This window comes from Athene cunicularia (genome assembly GCF_003259725.1).
Source record: "Athene cunicularia isolate RWA chromosome 3 unlocalized genomic scaffold, athCun1 chr3_part1, whole genome shotgun sequence".
NCBI lineage: Eukaryota > Metazoa > Chordata > Aves > Strigiformes > Strigidae > Athene > Athene cunicularia.
In genome coordinates, this window is record NW_020799097.1 from 82,758,315 (window position 1) to 82,776,213 (window position 17,899).

A 17,899-nucleotide genomic window follows, 5' to 3' on the forward strand; every position below is an offset into this window, starting at 1 on the left:
GCCCGGCCCGCCCGGGGGCACCTCTCGCCGCCGGCGGCCGCCGCCGCCCCACGTGACAGCCCGGCGGGGATAATAAGCCGCAGCAATGAGCCGCGCCGGGCTTCTCCGCAGGGTCAGCCGCAGGGACCTACAGCAGCAGCACCAGCACCACCAGCGAGAGAGAGAGAGAGAAAGGGGAGGAGGGCAGGAGAGACAGAGAGGGAACGAAGGTCACCGCAGGTCAGCACCTACCTGACAGTTTCAGCCCCTGCTCTCAGCAAGACTCATCAATATTCACTCCCTGTCACCTTGGAAAAAGAAATAAAATTAAAAAAAAAAAAGAATAAAGACACTGCTACCTACAACCCATCAGCAAGTAAACTCAGCTTAACTATATATATATCTAAACGTAGTAGAAGCCACAACAGCTGAAGCTGAACCCCAGGTAGCATGAGTAGCATGAACCAGATAGAAACAAACATGCAGTACACCTACAACTATGAAGAAGATGAGTACATGACCCAGGAAGAAGAATGGGACAGGGACCTGCTCCTGGACCCAGCATGGGAGAAACAGCAAAGGAAGGTCTGGAAATAATGTGTCTGTGTATGTGCTTCTGTGTGGAACGGTGTCCTCTCTTACTGCATTGTTGCATCTGGAATTTCCAGGGCTGTGCAGTAAGGTGTTCTAACTTTCTAAGAGAATATATTTTACGTCGTACAGAGTGTATAATATATATTAGCGATGCCATACTATGAGGATAAAGCGTTCTTAAGTGAAATCTACATAAGGTGAAACTAAGGTATGAGAGTCAGTAGTTTCTTTTTATATTGCACTGGAAATACTCTGTCAGTACCTCTAGACTTCTATGTTAGTATTTCAGTAATTTTTAACTTTGCTTCCTGGGTCTTTTGGAAAGCAGGCTGAATTGGTGTGTGTGCCTGATTGCTTTTCAAAAACAGTAAATTGTAATTATAAACAGGGAGATGAATGAGGTGGTTCAAAACTGGTGTGCAGAAAAAGTTTGCAACATTTCTGAGAGCAGACTGAAAAATTGCTTTTGAAATTGTGATGTTGTGAGTCAGCTCTTATTAGAATTTACTCTTAATTCTGACTGAATGATCTGACAAGGAAAATGTTAGGCTAGATTTGGAAAACTCTATTTCATGATTAAGTTCCCACATGCGAATTCACTATCTGGAAAAAAAAACCAGGTCTGTAAAGTCCTTGGAATATACCATCATAGAGGAAATGCTTCTTGCTTTTTAGGTGTCAGCAAGTACTGCCCATGCTCTTTTTCTGAATATAGGCAGAGATTATAATCCCATCACCAGTCTTGTCAATGGTTTGGTACTTCAGTAATATTTGCAACATCTGATTTCAGAACACTGAGTTTTAAGCAGCATGGAAATGAGAGAGGTGAAATATTGTAAAGGGTTTGTTGCTTCCTAATGTAAAATGTGATATTGAAGTCACATCTGAGAGATCTGAGATTAATAGGTTATCTACTAGTTACAAGAATGAAAAAAAAAAAAAAAAGGGGAGGGAGAGGGGCTGGGAGAGTAATGGCACTCTAGACAATAAAGTTGATTATGCTTTTTGCTATAGCTGAAGAGCTTACTTCAAAGACTTAAGTAGAAGTTGCCAAGTCTGGCCCACTGTTACAGTCACAGCTTCTATAAAAGCTGTATTTAGTATAAGTATAAAAGTAAGAGCTGTTAGAATTGTTGGGGCAAATGGGTTTGCTTTTCCATTAAAATCAATAGCGCCAGTATTTTCCTCTCAGCTTTTACTTGTAGCCTTCCCCCTTCTCTAAGTTCTAGCTAATTTTATTCATTTACGTTACAGTAGATCTCTTGACTTTTACAGAAGAGCAGGGAGTAGTTAGTATAAGACCCCACAGCAAATTTTTTTGTTTCCATTCCTCCAAGCACACTGCATTTCAGCAGAAAGTCAGGTTTCCACATTGATAAATTAACGTAGACTCTGCTTTACTTCCATAGAGTAGAGGTATTGTGGCTTTGCTACTTTATGTTGCCAGTTCCTTGGGCTTAGTTTTAATATTGATACATTTAAATAAAATTTGGGAGAGATGATCCTCTTTCCTTGATCCTCCTTGGAAAGGAGTCTGAATTTATTATTACATTAAAAATAATTACTTTCATGATAAGGGGCCTGATAAACTTTATAAAATATCAGGACTTCTATCTTTTTCTAATTGATGCTCAGACAGTCGCAGAGAGTGCTTTTTTTTATTTTTGTATTTATTAGGACAATATTGCAGATACATGGGCACAGATCTATCTTCTCACTGTAATATAATATTGCAAAGTGATCTCAGTGAGGTCCTGGCAGTTGGCAGCATATATTTTCTATTAGACAGTCTTGGAACAAACCAAAAATAAATGCCATTGTTTCTATTGTGGGCTGCCCTCTCCAGACTTGCCATTTCAGTGATATGCCTGGTATGAGATCTGTCAACAGATGCTGGTAACACATGATGACGTCCATAGGATTACAATGGACGTGACGCCTAATTATAACCATGGTTCATAGAGTATTATGATCTGCTGTAATCCAGGCTTCTTGGTAGTTGCAGATGTCAGAATAAATATGAAGTACACTATAGGAAAGGAAGCTGAGTTGTAGCTTAGCTCTGACTCTCTGAATGTGAACAACAATTTAAATGGTTTAGTTAGGGTAACGTTAAGCCTGTGTCAAATAGAGAAATCAAGAAAATAAAACAATTTGACCATTTACTGCATTAGATGCTATTGGTAAAAACTTGAAACAGGATCACATGGTTGGAAATTTCAGGCAGCAACTTGAAAGAAAGACTAAATAACAAAAAAAAAATTTGGATGGACATGCTGTCTTCGGCAGGAACTAATTAGAGAACTATAGCCTTGGAGTCTTTTGAACATGTAGATGGGAACCATGAGATTGAAAGCTTCTGAAATCTGCTCCACTGGCCACATGCACTTAAGCAGAAGTTGAAAGATCTGTGGAAGGGGTCCTTTGTTTTTTCAGTATGACATGAAAATAGAGAAGTACTGGAAATCAAAAACTCTATCCAGAGGGAGTGGGATTCTCTTCTTCACTCTGCTCTGTAACCTTAGGCAAGGTCACCTCATCTCAGACCTATCTTTTCCCAACAGTGATAGAAGTGATTGGTTCTCTGGTATGTCAGACTAGTCAGATTAGTTGTCTTTCAGTCCCTACCCTGCTGGAGCACAGTGGAAATAAAAATCATACTAGCTCAGTGAAAGATTTAAAACCTGGTTTCTTTTCTCTCCATGTTAAATTTATTTCTTCAGTTTCCAAAAAAGTTCAACAAGCTCCACAAAGCTTTTAGTTTTCACTAGCCTGTATCTCAATATAACTAAAAGAAACAGGAAAATGCAGTCGTTTCTTGGCTTAGCAAACCGAGCATAACAACGCTGCTCAAAATGCAACCATATTGTATTGTTTGCAACGTGTTTGAACTGCCAGCTCTAGTGAGCTGTGTCTTAAATGGTGCTGTCTCTTATTTGTAACTTTTGCTATAAGTACTTTATTATAGGACTTTTTCTAAAACTTTTACATGAAATATGTTTTTTTAGTTTGTCAGGCAAGTCTTAAGCCTTCAGGATAAAGATCTGAAGGTTGTGAAACAGATGTGATCCCTTTTTCAAGACAGTTGTACTGTATTGCAAAGCACTAAACTGGCTCCACATTCTTCAGATGTGTCTTATTCAGTCATTCAGACATGTCTCTGACACTGTTGCACTAACACATATAAGGAAAGAACTGGAAACATACTCCTGGTCTTACTGATACTATTATAGATTAATGTTTTTATTCTAGCTTGCTCTATGGCCCTGATACCACTGCTTTGTTAATGCAGAAGGATTTTAATGTAGGTATGAATGCAATCTCTGACTATTTGGATTTTTTTTACACTGGTATAGAATAAACAAGAAGGCTCGGAATATTTATTTACCTTGATATTTCACTCTTTGTGAATGCAATTCTTCTCGATGACACTGAACGCTATGCATGAGTGAGGACTTCAGAAAGGGTTCTTTAGGAAAGAAGCTGCGTCTTTCCCATCTTCAGCAGTACATATCAGATTACATTTTCAGTGTCACCTATAAGGATTTATCTGCATTACCTCTTTTGGCTGGTAATATGACTCCTGTTGTCCTTGCAAATTAAAAAAATGTATTTGGAAGCCACATGTACAGCAGATTATCTGGAAGAAGCTACCAGGACTATGAATTATGGACAACATCCTTCTTTTTCTAGTGTTGCTGCAAATTCATTAAATTCAGCAGATCTGAGAGGTTCATTGCAACCTGAAAGAGAAACTGACCTTGTGTTCAGTCTGACTTCAGCGTCTATAAATAGTTACAGTCAGTGTCCTGGATTCACTCTGAAGCTTGTGTGGTCTTCTATGGATGGGATCTAAATTGATTTCTTATCAGAAACCTCTTCCTGGAAGAAGTCTACTGGTGAGTGAGAAGACAGATGAAGTAGTGGAAGGAAACACCTTCATTCTTCAACCAGGAAGAGAAGGCAAGAAATAACCAATCCTGAATGAATGAAAAAGAAATGTATGACAGAAGAATGTTGCCAGGAGAGGCTGGATGCCACCAGCAAAATTCAGTACTGTAGAACCACTCCTCATGGATTTACAGGCTCTGGATTGATATCATTGTCATGAAGAATGTAGCAGTATCTACAGTGTGTACAGGGCATTCCAGCCTAGGTCTTGCTCTTTTACTGAGATTATCTGGAAATAATCAAAGTTGGGGTTTTGGGTGTGGGTTTGGGGAGGGGCAGTATTCGGGATTTTTTTGTTTGTGTTTTCTGTGTTGCTATTTATTTTTAGATTGTGGAAAATTCTTTCCTTGAATAATCAACCTTGGGGTTAAGGACCCATAGCACACAGAGAAACCATCCATCTCTTGAGGGTTTTTAATGAGGTGACACTTTTTACCCACGTGAAATACCCGTCGGATTGTTGAGAAGGCACAGAGATTCCCCTCTGCAAGTGAGCAACATGAACCAGAGTCTGGATGAGAACCAGCAGTGAATGTAGGAGGTGTGAGGGAGACAAAAGGTCCACTCCTTTCCAAGAGATATCAACCTTCTCATTATTTATTACTAGTACTTACCTGTTAACAGCTGGATACTTCGTATAAAGATGGGGGTCCTGGGTTGAGTACCTTTAGGACTAATTTCAGGAGAGTATTTAATTTTTTAGGAGGAAAGTCCTCCAGAGTTGAAAGCAGATTGATGGTCAGTGGAAAAATGTGCTATACTGAGTCCTACACTGCAATTCTCTGCTTCCCTTACCTTTTATGCACAGAATTAGAATGATGTAGGTGTCTTGGGAATTCTGTAGGTTGAAATGGAGGATTTTCTGTTACTACTAATAGTTAGAAAAACAGTTTAATATTTTTAGACATTTTTTTCTAGTATTTAGCCAGTACTGTGACTGTCTTCTGCAGAAGAACAAAGTCTTGCCAAATGATACATGCCACTATAGATGCAGAGTGTGCCTTATAGTGACACGAAGTTTCAGCACTCCAAGGCCAAATGCTTCTCCATGTGCCTCAAGAATTTTCTTTTCAAACAGTGGGTGTCAAAACCTCTAGCATTAAGAACATACACATAAAGCATCTCTCGTTTCCTTTTAAATCCTGGGTGCTCTTTAAGTGACCTTCTCAGTGGTAGGTGGCCCCATATAGGGTCTGACTCAGAACTTGGTAGTCAACAGACAATTTTTTCTGCCACAGCATGTCTTGATTTTTTTAGCATATACTATGAACTGTCCTAAAAATTAGGCACTGATGCAACAGAAGGACATGGACTTGCAGTTTCTCTCATGCTATGAAGAGTTGCTATGAGGGTAGAGGAACTCTACAGAAATATGGGATGTGTTTATGGCTTGTTCTGTATGATTGGCCCCTTAGAGATTAGTGCTTGTTAAAATAGCAACATGTTAAATTCCTATTGCTGATGTTACTTGCACAGAATAGTGCTTGAGAGGAGCATGCTGAAAGGATAGTGGAACGACCATATTTTGTCCGTGCGGTTCATATTCTGTCTTGGAAGTTGTCAGTAAGGGTGTGCAGCTAGAGAGGGCCCTGAATACTGTGGTGCTGGTGTATGAGGGAAAATTCAAAGCTATTATGAAATTCACTTAACTAGAAATTTTTATGGTGGTGGTTTTTTTTTTTTTGAATGTGAAGGTTTTCTTTATAAATACTAAGCATGAGAAATCAGTATTTTACTCAGTATTATATTTTCTATTTAAACTCAAATGGCCCTCAATATTGAACCATTTCAGGCTCTGTGTGCTTTTGTTAGTGTTGTCAAATGGATAATTCCTACAGTCCCAATTCAGCTATTAATTGCTACTCAGCCCCAAATATCTGCCAGCAACAGAACTGTATGGTTATGAAAAGAAATTATAAGAACCATTTTATAATGGGAAGCAAAGGCTGTGTCCTACCTGCACTCACAGATATATACCACAGCCTCCCCTGAAATTCATATAGTAAAATGTCTGCAGATATGCTGACCCAATTAGTAAAACAATAAGGATTGGAAGAAAGTATGGATCTAAGTGGGTTTTCATAGGCTGCAACCAAGGTGCTTAAGAGCTAGAGAAAAGCTGTCTATTAAGTACTGGAATTTGCTGTAACCTCTTGGCAGGTGGGAGGTCTGCATCTTGCCGTGCCTGAAGAGAGAGGCATGGGGGAGGTGTTTGCCTGGAAGAGCACTGAGGGTCTTCAGCCCTGAGACCACAGTAAATAGGGAATCCATTCTTGTACAGTTGCCCTGGGCAAGCAAAAGCAGGGCTCAGGTATATTCTGTAACCTAATGAATCACAGTAAGAATATACTGTAATTATGTCACCAATTTCCAAAACAAACCAAGACAACTCTGCAAACTGAATTTTGTCTGCTTTTTGCCAGTGGGGTAACACAGTTCAAAATCTTTCACCAAACCCCTTGAATCCTTTTGCAAGGGGAGGAGATGACAGAAAAAGCAGATACCAAATGCCTAACATAAATTTAGTCACTGTTGCATAAATTCGGATCTATTTTGTGATGTTTAGCTTAAGTAGCTGTATCTGTATTGCACTGTATTGAATTAAATTAATTATTTTAATTGAATCAATTAAATTAATTGTATTGAATTAATTTCAGTGAGACTGAGCATTGTCATAGAATCATCATTGAATGGTTTGGGTTGGAAGGGACCTTAAAGACCATCTAGTTCCAACCCCCTGCCATGGGCAGGGACACCTCCCACTAGCCCGGGTTGCTCAAAGCCCCGTCCAACCTGGCCTGAACACTGCCAGGGAGGGGGCAGCCACAGCTTCTCTGGGCAACCTGTGCCAGTGCTTCACCACCCTCATATTAAAGAACTTCTTCCTTACCTCTAATCTCAGTCTGCCCTCTTTCAATTTAAAGCCATTTTCCCATGTCCATCACTACATGCCCTTGTAAAAAGTCCCTCCTCACCTTTCCTGTAGCCCTCTTTAAGTACTGGGAGGCCGCTATAAGGTCTCCTGGGAACCTTCTCTTCTTCAGGCTGAATAACTCCAACTCTCTCAGCCTGTCCTCGCAGGGGAGGTGCTCCACCCCCCAATCATCTTCATAGCCTCCTCTGGACCTACCCAAACAGGTCCATGTCCTTCTTATGCCTGGGGACCCCAGAGCTGGACACAGCACTGCAGGTGGGGTCTCATGAGAGCAGAGTAGAGGGGCAGAATCACCTCCCTCGACCTGCTGGCCATGTTTCTCTTGATGCAGCCCAGGATATAGTTGGCCTTCTGTGCTGCAAGTGCACATTGCTGTGTCATGTTGAGATTCTTATCAACCAACGCGCCCAAGTCCTTCTCTTCAGGGCTGCTCTCACTCCATTCTCTGCCCAACCTGTGTTTGTGATTGGGATTGCCCCAACCCATGTGCAGGACCTTGCACTTGGCCTTGTTGAACTTCATGAGGTTTGCACAGGCCCACCTCTCAAGCCTGTCCAGGTCCCTCTGGATGGATCCCTTCCCTCCAGTGTGTTGACCATGCCACACAGCTTGGTGTCATCGGCAAGCTTGCTGAGGGTGCACTCCATCCCACTGTCCATGTCCCCAACAAAGATGGGGACAACAAAGGCCAACAAAGACAGCGCTAGTCCCAAGCCCTGAGGAATGCCACTTGTCACTGGTCTCCACTTGGACATTGAGTCATTGACCGCATCTCTTTGAGTGTGACCATCCAGCCAATTCCTTATGCACTGAGTGGTCCATCTGTCAGATCCATGTCTCTCCAATCTAGAGACAAGGATATCATGCATGACAGTGTCAAATGTTTTGCACAAGTCCATGCAGATGACGTCAGTTGCGCTTCCCTTATCCATGAATGCTGTAACCCTGTTGTGGAAGGCTCGCAGATTTATCAGTCACAATTTGCCCTTAGTAAAGCCGTGTTGACTGTCACAAATCACCTCCTCATTTTCCATGTGCTCTAGCTTATTTTCTGGGAGGATTTGTTCCATGATCTTGCTGGGCACATAGGTAAGACTGACCCGCCTGTAGTTCCCTGGGTCTTCCTTTTTTCCCTTTCTAAAAGGGATCCTAAAGATCTGGAACTCCACCATTTCATGATCACTGCAGCTGAGGCTGCCCTTGAGCTTCACATGCCCCATTAGCCTCTCCCTGTTGGTGAGAAGAAAGTGCAGCATAGCACCTCTCCTTGTTGGTTTCTCTATCACTTGCAGAAGGAAGTTAACATTAACACATTCCAGGAACCTCCTGGATTGCTTGTGCCCTGCTGTGTTGTCCCTCCAACAGATAATGGGAATGGTTCAAGTCCCCTGTGAGGACCAGGGCTTGTGAATGTGAGGCTGCCCATACCTGTCTGTAGAGGGCCTTGGTCTTCCCCATCAGGTGGCCTGTAGCAGACCGCCATGATAACGTCTCCTGTCCCTGCCCTCCTTTTAATCCTGACCCATAAACTCTCAGCCGGCTCCTCATCCATCCCCAGGCAGAGCTCCAGCCACTCCAGCTGGTCATTGACATAGAGGATGACACCCCCTCTTTGTCTGCCCTGTCTCACCTTCCTAAAAGGTTTTCTGGATTTTCTAGGATTTTTTTCAGTTGTGAATGGTGAATACTATATAGATATTGGTAGTATTCTAGAAGTTGTACCGCAGAGCCTGCTTAGAGAAGAATGCGTTGGACTTGTATCTGGATGCAGGAAGAAGCATGTCAGTGAAACAGAGTTAGATGGGAAATTGTGCTGCTTAGCTTTATCCCAAGTCAAAAGACATCCCTCCTGTGTGTTATTTTATATCCTTGCAAGCAAACAAATATAAAAGTGCTTACACAGTTGGCAAAGCTGAGTTGTTTTGGATGGCTTTACTGCCAAGCAGAATTTCTAACTGTTGGGATAAACAATGTGTAACTGATGTGTTATTCCTCTACTGTGAGCAGTGATAAGTTGTTGACTCTGAGCGAATGTGTTTTAGGGCTATGCATTCCTTACTCTCAGCTAATACCAGAAGGAGAATGTATTCACATCAAGCATTCCATTTTCTCCTAAATTAAATTTCATCTGTAGTATTTTGGGGTGATTCAGTGTTTGAAGAACATAATTTCATGAAATACTGTGATAAGGGTGTGTGGCACTTGTTTGTATAATATCACTGGCTTTTAAATATGCCTCATGTTGAGAGACTTGATGTATAAAGCTGATCATAACTATACAGGTGCTATACAACGCTCTTTTTCTACCTAATAAAATTGGGCATGTATTTAAAGATAAAAGTTACCTCTTTCCACATCATTTAACCAGCAAACACAATGTTATGATCACCCTATGTGACTGTTTCTGTACGTATTCTGTAGTAGCTCTTCCTGCTGGCAGTACAAGTAACTCTTCAGTACAGATCAAGATAGCATGGCCCAAGTAATCCTCAAACTACTGCTGTGAAAGGATTACAGGGCAGGTGGTACAGCTCTGCAGGAGCAGAGCATCTGCAGATATAGAGGTAGAAGACTTTGAAATGCAATGCTCTCCTTTTAGGAAAGCGTCCCGCTTGAAATGGTAGCTTGTGGAAATACACGTCATTCTTTAGAAGGCTTGTCCAGAGGGAAGCAGAAGCTGACAGTTGGCTAATGTTTAGTTAGTTTCTATATTTGGACATTAAATTTCCATGTGTGCACACAGGTGAGAAAATTAGTGCTGAATATATGTCCTAAGCGCAAGAATTGGCATTGCTGCTCCTATCTCTGGTCCCAGTTTTCACTGCTTTTGAGTCATAAGGACATAACACTTTGTCCATGTCTTCATCTCCAGAATAGTGGTTGTAATACTTAAGTGCTGGCTTTACAGATGGAAGTGCTAAGTGTTTACTGTACTTGGTATGAGTAAGATTTTCCATTTACTTCAAATGCTTCCTCCCAACTGCTCTTAACTGTCAGAATCACTTCAACTTGAAATCTGATGCTTGCTCTTATTATTTCTTCAAAATCCTGCAAGCAAAATCAGTCCAGGCACTCATTACTTTGATAAATAGCTGCACTTAATTTAGAGCAGATTGCTTCTGCTCTGAACTGCCCCCTAGAAAAGCCTTGCTCACCCCCACTACCATAGCAGGAGTCTGCAGAAAGTGACTACCCTGGTCTAAAATTAGCATCTGTGATTATTCCTTAAGCATCTAAGGAAACGCTCATATTTTTTATAGATGTTGAACACCCAGGCATTTCCACTGACGTCAGGAGGAACTTCTGTCTATTTTGCACCTCTGAAAATCAGCTTGCTGTTCTGGCACTCACAGAAAGGCTTAACCATCTAGCATTAAGTGATACTTTTTTTAAACTCCGTTTTATGTTTAATCTTGGCACCAGTGTAGCTTTTCACTGCTGCAAGACTTAAAACATTGCAATCTTTAATATGAAGAAAACTGGTACCCAGCTACACGAAATACAAAAAAAAATCATAGATGACTGTGTAGCTCTGAGGTATTGTTTCTCAGGTAGAGGAGTTTCTTTAGCCTATGGAAATCCTCTATACTGCAAGTTCATGTCCAGCTGTAGTCTGAAGTGTAGTTCCACCATGTTTTCTTTGGCAGAGCAGCTGATCGCCTTTGATTCTACTCCTGTTCATAGACTTCTAGTCCCCTTCATTTGCTGGTACAATGATCTTATGCTATATACCAGATCACTGAAGAAATTTGAAACAACCCTCCTTGTTTTTACCACTTCTTAATCCCAAGTCATTGCAGTGATGTAGTTTGCAGTGCAGCCCCACAGGCAGCTATATCTGTACATGTACATATTATGTATAATACACTTATCATCCATCTGGCAAAAAGAAAAAGACCCAATATACACAAGGGTGAAGTTGGCTTGCTTTCCTTTTGTCTATGGACTTCATTTCTATGACTGAGCACAGGTCCCAGCATGGCTCCTGTTAAGAATAGATATGCTTTAAACAAGGAACTGTGTGTTTAATTGACAAAGCAGTTTGCTTATCACAGACACCGTACTGTCTAAAACACGGGTCTTTATGTTTTCCACAGTTACAGCCATCGTTGTTTTTTATTTATAAAACATTAAAGCTTAAAAAAACCAACCCAATATGTTTAGGTAGTATCTTTAACAGCAGAATTTCCAAATTTTTAAAAACCAGATTTTTAAAACAAGCATGAAATCAAAATTGAGTTGTTTTTTTTTTTTTTTTTTTCTTTTAAATAATTTGTTACAATAGTAAACAAATTCACATGGACAGTTTATAAGCTATATGCACTGAGAAATAATGCATTGAGTTACCTGGCATATATGCTACAGAGGACCTCTTTGTTGCATAGTTGGGAATTAATGCATGAGGTTTTCATTTTTCTATAAGAATCTCAACTGACACTTTAGTTTAAGTGTAAGTAGATTTGGTGATCTTCAAATGTACTACATAACAGAGTGCAAAACCAACATTTACTGTGTGTAAATATCTTGTGATCTGACTGTTGACATACTTTTCCCATTGTTTATTGGTGTCAGGGACTTAAAGTGTTGGTGTGTGTAGAACTGAAAAATGTTTCAAAATCTACTTTAGCTTTATCAGTCAGAAGACATGCTTTTCTGATTATGGATTTGTTTTAAAGAATGTTGATAAATTGTGTAGGAACATTTATCCCATGCTGACTGACTGTATGGCCCAATTTATAATGGATTTACTTACTCACCTGGCAATGTAATATATAATTACTGGATAAAGATAACATGGTGAAGAAAACAACAGACAAAGCAAAGGAAAGACATTTGGAAATCCAGTCAAGTAAATCCTGGATTAGCCTACTTCAATTAATCCTTCTGTTTCCAGAGGGCATACCTTTAATTCCTTCCATACTATAATGTGTGAGTGTTTCTTTCATCTCATCCTAAATGGTCATTTAAATATGTATCTGCTGAAACAAAAATGTTAGCCAGCACTATCTGTGATAGTTCAGGAGCTCTTGGGAAACCAGGAGGAGCACTGTAGGGCACAGTGGAAAAACCTGAGACTGGATAGGAGAATAGGAGATACAATCTCTTTATAAGAAGGTTCATTTGGCACTGATAGGGTAGTGGTATTGCGTGTTCTTTGTTTAATACACTTGAGAGAAAGCCCCAGGCAATATAAAGGACATAAACTTCTCCTTTAAAGCACACCTGTAGATATGTCCTTTGCAGATCCACCACAGTATTGGTGACCCTTTTTGGACTATCTATACTTTGTTTTTAACTTTCCACAGGAAGAGGCAAATATAACAGAGATTATGCTTTTGTTCTATATTAGTGAAGAAGTGGCCAGTTGGAAAAGAATATAGGAGAGAAAAATGAGAAAAATGGCTTGTCTCAAACCTTTTGTCATTGCTGAAAGAGTTTCCTCCAAACCCGTTGGCATTTTTACTGTGAATCGTTTTCTGAAGATGCTTTCTAGTTTGTTGATACTCTTGGGAAGTAGAAATGTTGAGTATGGAAGGTGGTGCTCCAGAATTAACTCCTTCTGAGCCATATAGAAATGAGTTAATTTCTTCTGACCCTATAACAGTTCATCTTTTCATTGGATATTTTGGTCTCATGACATACTAAATACCTTTTTCTATTCTTGTGTTTCTTAATTTTTCTGTAGTTAGATCCAAAAAGTGTGCCTTAAATATAGACCTTTGTCTAACTAGTGTTTACAGTGAGACCTCCGAAATACCACGTTGCTCAAAAGTGATCCAGAAAGCACCAGAATGCGAATAGCAAACTGTTCCATTAATTGAGTATGCCTTCAAAAGTATCAGGAGTTGTCTTGATTTTGTTCACTGAAGAACTGTATTAAAAAAAACTTGGAGAGAGAGAGAGAGGGTGTATGAAAGGGAGGTGTTTGGGAGCATGCACACTGGAGTTTCTAACAGAGCCTACACACCTCGTGCTCTGCAAGCTCTCTGCTTAGGTTGCTGGTGTCATACCTGATTGGCTGGGGAGAGGTATCTTTTGGACAGCACTGTATGAGATATGAATGCATATTTCTATATAAATGCAAAGATTGCATGGCTGATAGAGTCCATTAATATTTCTATAAAAATCTACACTTCTTTGCTGCACTCAACTTTGTGCAAGGTAGTGGCAAATCTATTTTAATGCTCTGACAACTGGACGTGAAGTGATTTATTTGTAGGTATGCCCTGTAAAATTTTGTGGTGTAAAGTGATCAGGAATGCTGTGTAAGACATTAGTTGCTGTAGCCATACTGCTTCAGGTTGCAATGTCAGAATTACTTGCTTTTATAGTGTAAATTCAAGCTCTGCAAAGTGCAGTGTATTGCAACAGAGAATATTTGGTTAGCATGCTCTAAAGTTAGGTTACCCTGTTAGAGGAAAATACTGTTGTGCCATGCAAATAGTTGGCAGTCCTCAGAGGTTCAGTCTGGATGCTGTGCACTCCCAGTCATGCAGTGTGGGAGTACTGTGTCTCTATCCAAAAGGCACAGGTCCTTGTGGGCGATGCTTCTCTATTTCTGCAGATTTCAGTAGGAGACATTTTGAAGGGCAAAATTTGGCACTGTTGCATGTAAAAAAAAAAAAAATCTACCATGATCTGTTAGCTGTTAAATGCTAGAAACAATACGGCCTATTGAAAGAGATCAACATGTCCATAAACTTATCCTTCAAGGGAAATACAGAATCAACATCTGAAAATAAAACAAAAGTCATTGACCAAAAATAATTATTCAAAACTTCAAGTTTGTATTGTTCTATTAATCCCTTTTTTGTTTGTTTGTTTTTAAAGCTTCACTCCCATTTAAGAACTGTGTTCGGATATGGTTGATTCACAGATACTTTTTTCACCTTTTTTGAGGCTTGTGAAATAAATTCTTTCACTTGCTGCAGCATTTTAAATTTGCAACACATACATGACACTGCAAAGTACAGCACAATCACTCGATTTTAGGATGAACAGAGGCCTCCTAATTCTGCATTTAGAACTCTCAGTCCCTTGGGCATATTTACATTTCACCTCTACTGTAGGGAAAAGATTTTGGACATGCATGTAAAGTGGTTTTACTACTTGAAAGAGGTTGTACAAAAACCTGTGGCAGAGCAAGGACTCACATGCTGAGTCTTTACTCACTGTCTGTCTCTTCACTCTCATTAGAGAAAGCAATTTAATATGTGGGCTATTATAACTCGGAAATTTGTTAGTAATTTGAGAACTTCGTGTTTACTTCACAGATTATACCATTTATTTACCATTCTGTAGTGTTAATCTTGGACCTTGAGCATTTTAATGCATTGAATAATGGTATGTAATCCAAAAAATTCAGAGGTATTAATTGTGTTATGGCAAGGTATTAACCTACCTGTTGTTTTACATAAAAGACAAAGAGAGTAGAGTCATCAGAAGGGTAGTGTATAACTGTAAATGATGTCATGCATATTGTATTGAAGTAGGAGGGAAGATGAAGAGGTAAGATCATGGAAAGCAGCAAGGGATTGCTCCATCTAGCTAGAATGGTTTATCTAGGGCTGCTTCAAAACAGCTGGACATTGCCATCTAGACCAAGGGTTCTCAAAGAATATTGGCTGAATGCTGTTTGTGAGATCCATTTTCAACAATTTGTGCATATGATGTGGATGAACAAACTATACTGCAAAAATAGTCATTCATGTCCAAGAGAAAGCTGACTTGCAAAACCCTGAACTTTGCCACCACTTAGCAAGATAGTGACAATATTAATTAAAAGTCTCAGTATTGCAAAGCCTTCCCAGTGGCATGGTCTAATAGCTCCTACACCGCAACTCATAATGAAAGATAACCTTGTGTTGAAGATGGACTTTTAATTTATTGGTTGGGAATGCATAGCTGGGGAGAACCTTTCACTTTTAGGTCAGTGTTTTGAACCCAGGCCAGGTGAATAAGTGACAAGGTTGCTAACGCATGCAGGCTGTTTGGTAATGTCTATGAAGTGAGTTGTACTCTCAGTTTAGCTCTCAGGGGGACAGGTGTCCCCATCACTTAAACAACCAGAAATGGCAGCTTCATTGGTGGTGACCAAAACTGACCTTATTAGTGAGAGGTATGGACAGTGACTTTTCATCCTAGAGGTGAAAGCTAAAACAATTTCTGTATGTGGAAATGCTTTCTCAGATTGCATCTGTGGGGTTACTCGCAGTCACTGCTATTCTTAACAGTTCCCTGAGCAACTTCTTTCTCCATACCTAAGTGGCTGGCACATTTTATAATTCACTGAGTTTGAGGAGGGGAGTGTAGCTAGCATGCAACTAGATTTACAGTAGTAGGTAACTGGTTTATGCTAAACAGCCAGCTTTGATTTTTAAATGTAGAATTAACTTTGGATGACTGAGAACAGATGCTGAAGATGTTGATAATTGTTATGTGTTGTTTTCCATCTGTTCACAGTAGGTTCTGGGTTTTATTAATTTTACAGTTCCTTATTTATGAGATATTTATAGTTTTATCAACTTTCTAATCTTTCTTGTTACTATTTCTTTATTAGGGTTTTTTTCAGAGTAGTGTTTGAGCACCTCAAAAGCAATGATGATTTTTCCCCCACAATAATGCTATGGAATATGGAGAGTTTATTATTCCCATTATCCTTGAATACAGAAGTGGGACACTTAAAAGTACTCAGCTATGGCTAACATCTGCTCTCATTGTTGTTAAAAGGCTTATAGTCCCATATGAGGAATCACGGGCCATAAAATGCTCAGCATTTAGGACAATAAAAACATTTTTAAAATTCCTGTCTTTAATGACTTAAAGGATGTCGCAAAGTTGGGGAGAAAACACAAGTGTCAGGATCTCTTCTTCGGATTCATAATATAGACCTCAGGAAATGTTTGTACCCATAGAACAGATCACTGAATCCATGTTCATTTTAATTTAGTTTATGTTTAACCTCCCATGAACACTATTCTGCCTATTGACTTTGAATCTTCTTTCCCTCTCTCCTGTTACATTTCTTCAGCTTTGTTTCTTTATTATTCTTTGCCTTCACCCTTCTACTTTCTTTTTCTCCAATATGCCTGACAAATCTCCAGTACTATATTTCTTTTTGCTAAGGGAAATTAGAGGGTTACATGAAAGTAGGAGAGGGAAAGTAGGAGAGGGGATCACCACAGAAAGAACATCTTGACAGAAACAAAATTTACAGGTATCTGTTGCATGCCAGGTGCTTGGATTCCTAAAAGGGAGTTGGTTTCTGCTGAATGACTTTATTTTGTAGTCTTTGAGTAACATATACACTTAAGTTTTAGGTCTTCTCAGCCCCAGAATCTGGAAGGATTAAGAGTGTTTTTGCCTATTCTTCCTTCTCAAGGCTGCAGTGTAGATGTCAGTTAGGATGGGAATCTTCCATGAACATCATAGAAAGTATGACTGGGAGAATCTGGAAAAGCATTTAGTCCCCTATGTTCAGGCAGAGGCCAATATGCTCATGCTATTCTCAACACATGTGTTGAACTTGGTTTTGATGATGTCCAAGAAGAAGGATTCCACATTTACACAGACAATCTCTTCCAGTGCTTCGTTGCTTCTAGAAGCAAAAATTAATCTAAATCTACCTTGTTGTTTAAGCCTGTGTCTATCTAACTTAAGCTCTATCTTCAGTGAACACAGAGAACTGATTTATTCTGTTCTCTGTTGTGACTTCTTAAATAGCTGAGACAAGTAGTTCTTTCTTTTCAAACTTCTCATGATTAAACCTGCCCAATGGTTCTATATTTTTTGTAGATTTTTTTTCCTAGAATTTTATTCTTTTCATGGCTGTTTTGTGGATTCTCTCCTACTGGTCCATATTGTTCTTGAATTTTTTGCCCAGAAGAGGGGACAATATCACAGCTAATTCCTTTCCAGCACTGAGATCTGAAGAAATATTTCATATGTCAATACACCATTTTTCTGCTTAGACATTCCAATATTGTATTTGCCTTTTATAACTACATTTTAAAATCATGTTAGGATGTGAGCCACTGTAATTCCTAGATCCTCTTATTCAGTGCTACTGCCTTACCAGTAGTTCTCCATCCTGTGTTTTTGCAGTTATTTATCTCTGGAGGAGGGCAGTACTTCAGCCTTCTTGCTAATCTGCATCCAGCTTTCTTCAAGTCATTTCATTGATTTGTCAAGATTAGTTTGAATTGTAGCTCTGTCATGAAACGTACTTACATACCCGTCTTTTTGCTGTCATATTCAAATTTTATAAGCATACACTCTATTCTGTCATATAAATGAGTAAGTAAAGTGTAGTGTAGGAAATAGTTCAGGGCAGATTCCTACAGAAGTATACTTAATAAACCCTTCTGCTTAATAATGAGGCATTACTCACCATAAGTGGGAATAAACTCTCTGACTGGCTAAACACTCTTTTTCTTCCCC

At 39.6% G+C, this 17,899-nt stretch overlaps 1 protein-coding gene across 10 annotated transcripts in view; it reads left to right on the forward strand.

The window, feature by feature from the left end:
- Window positions 1–78: 78 nt before the first annotated feature.
- The window catches only part of ACTN2 (actinin alpha 2), a 71,584-nt gene continuing 53,763 nt past the window's right edge, over window positions 79–17,899 (forward strand). For 4 of the 10 annotated variants that reach the window (XR_003398035.1, XR_003398034.1, XM_026845401.1 and 1 more), the window contains exon 1: window positions 79–564. Coding sequence is in view for 8 of the 10 variants with exons in the window: in XM_026845401.1 (XP_026701202.1) it covers window positions 430–564 (135 nt within the window). In the remaining 2 variants the exon portion in view is untranslated. The remainder of the gene's footprint in view (window positions 565–17,899) is intronic. The other 6 variants (XM_026845393.1, XM_026845395.1, XM_026845399.1 and 3 more) reach the window with 3 other exon arrangements.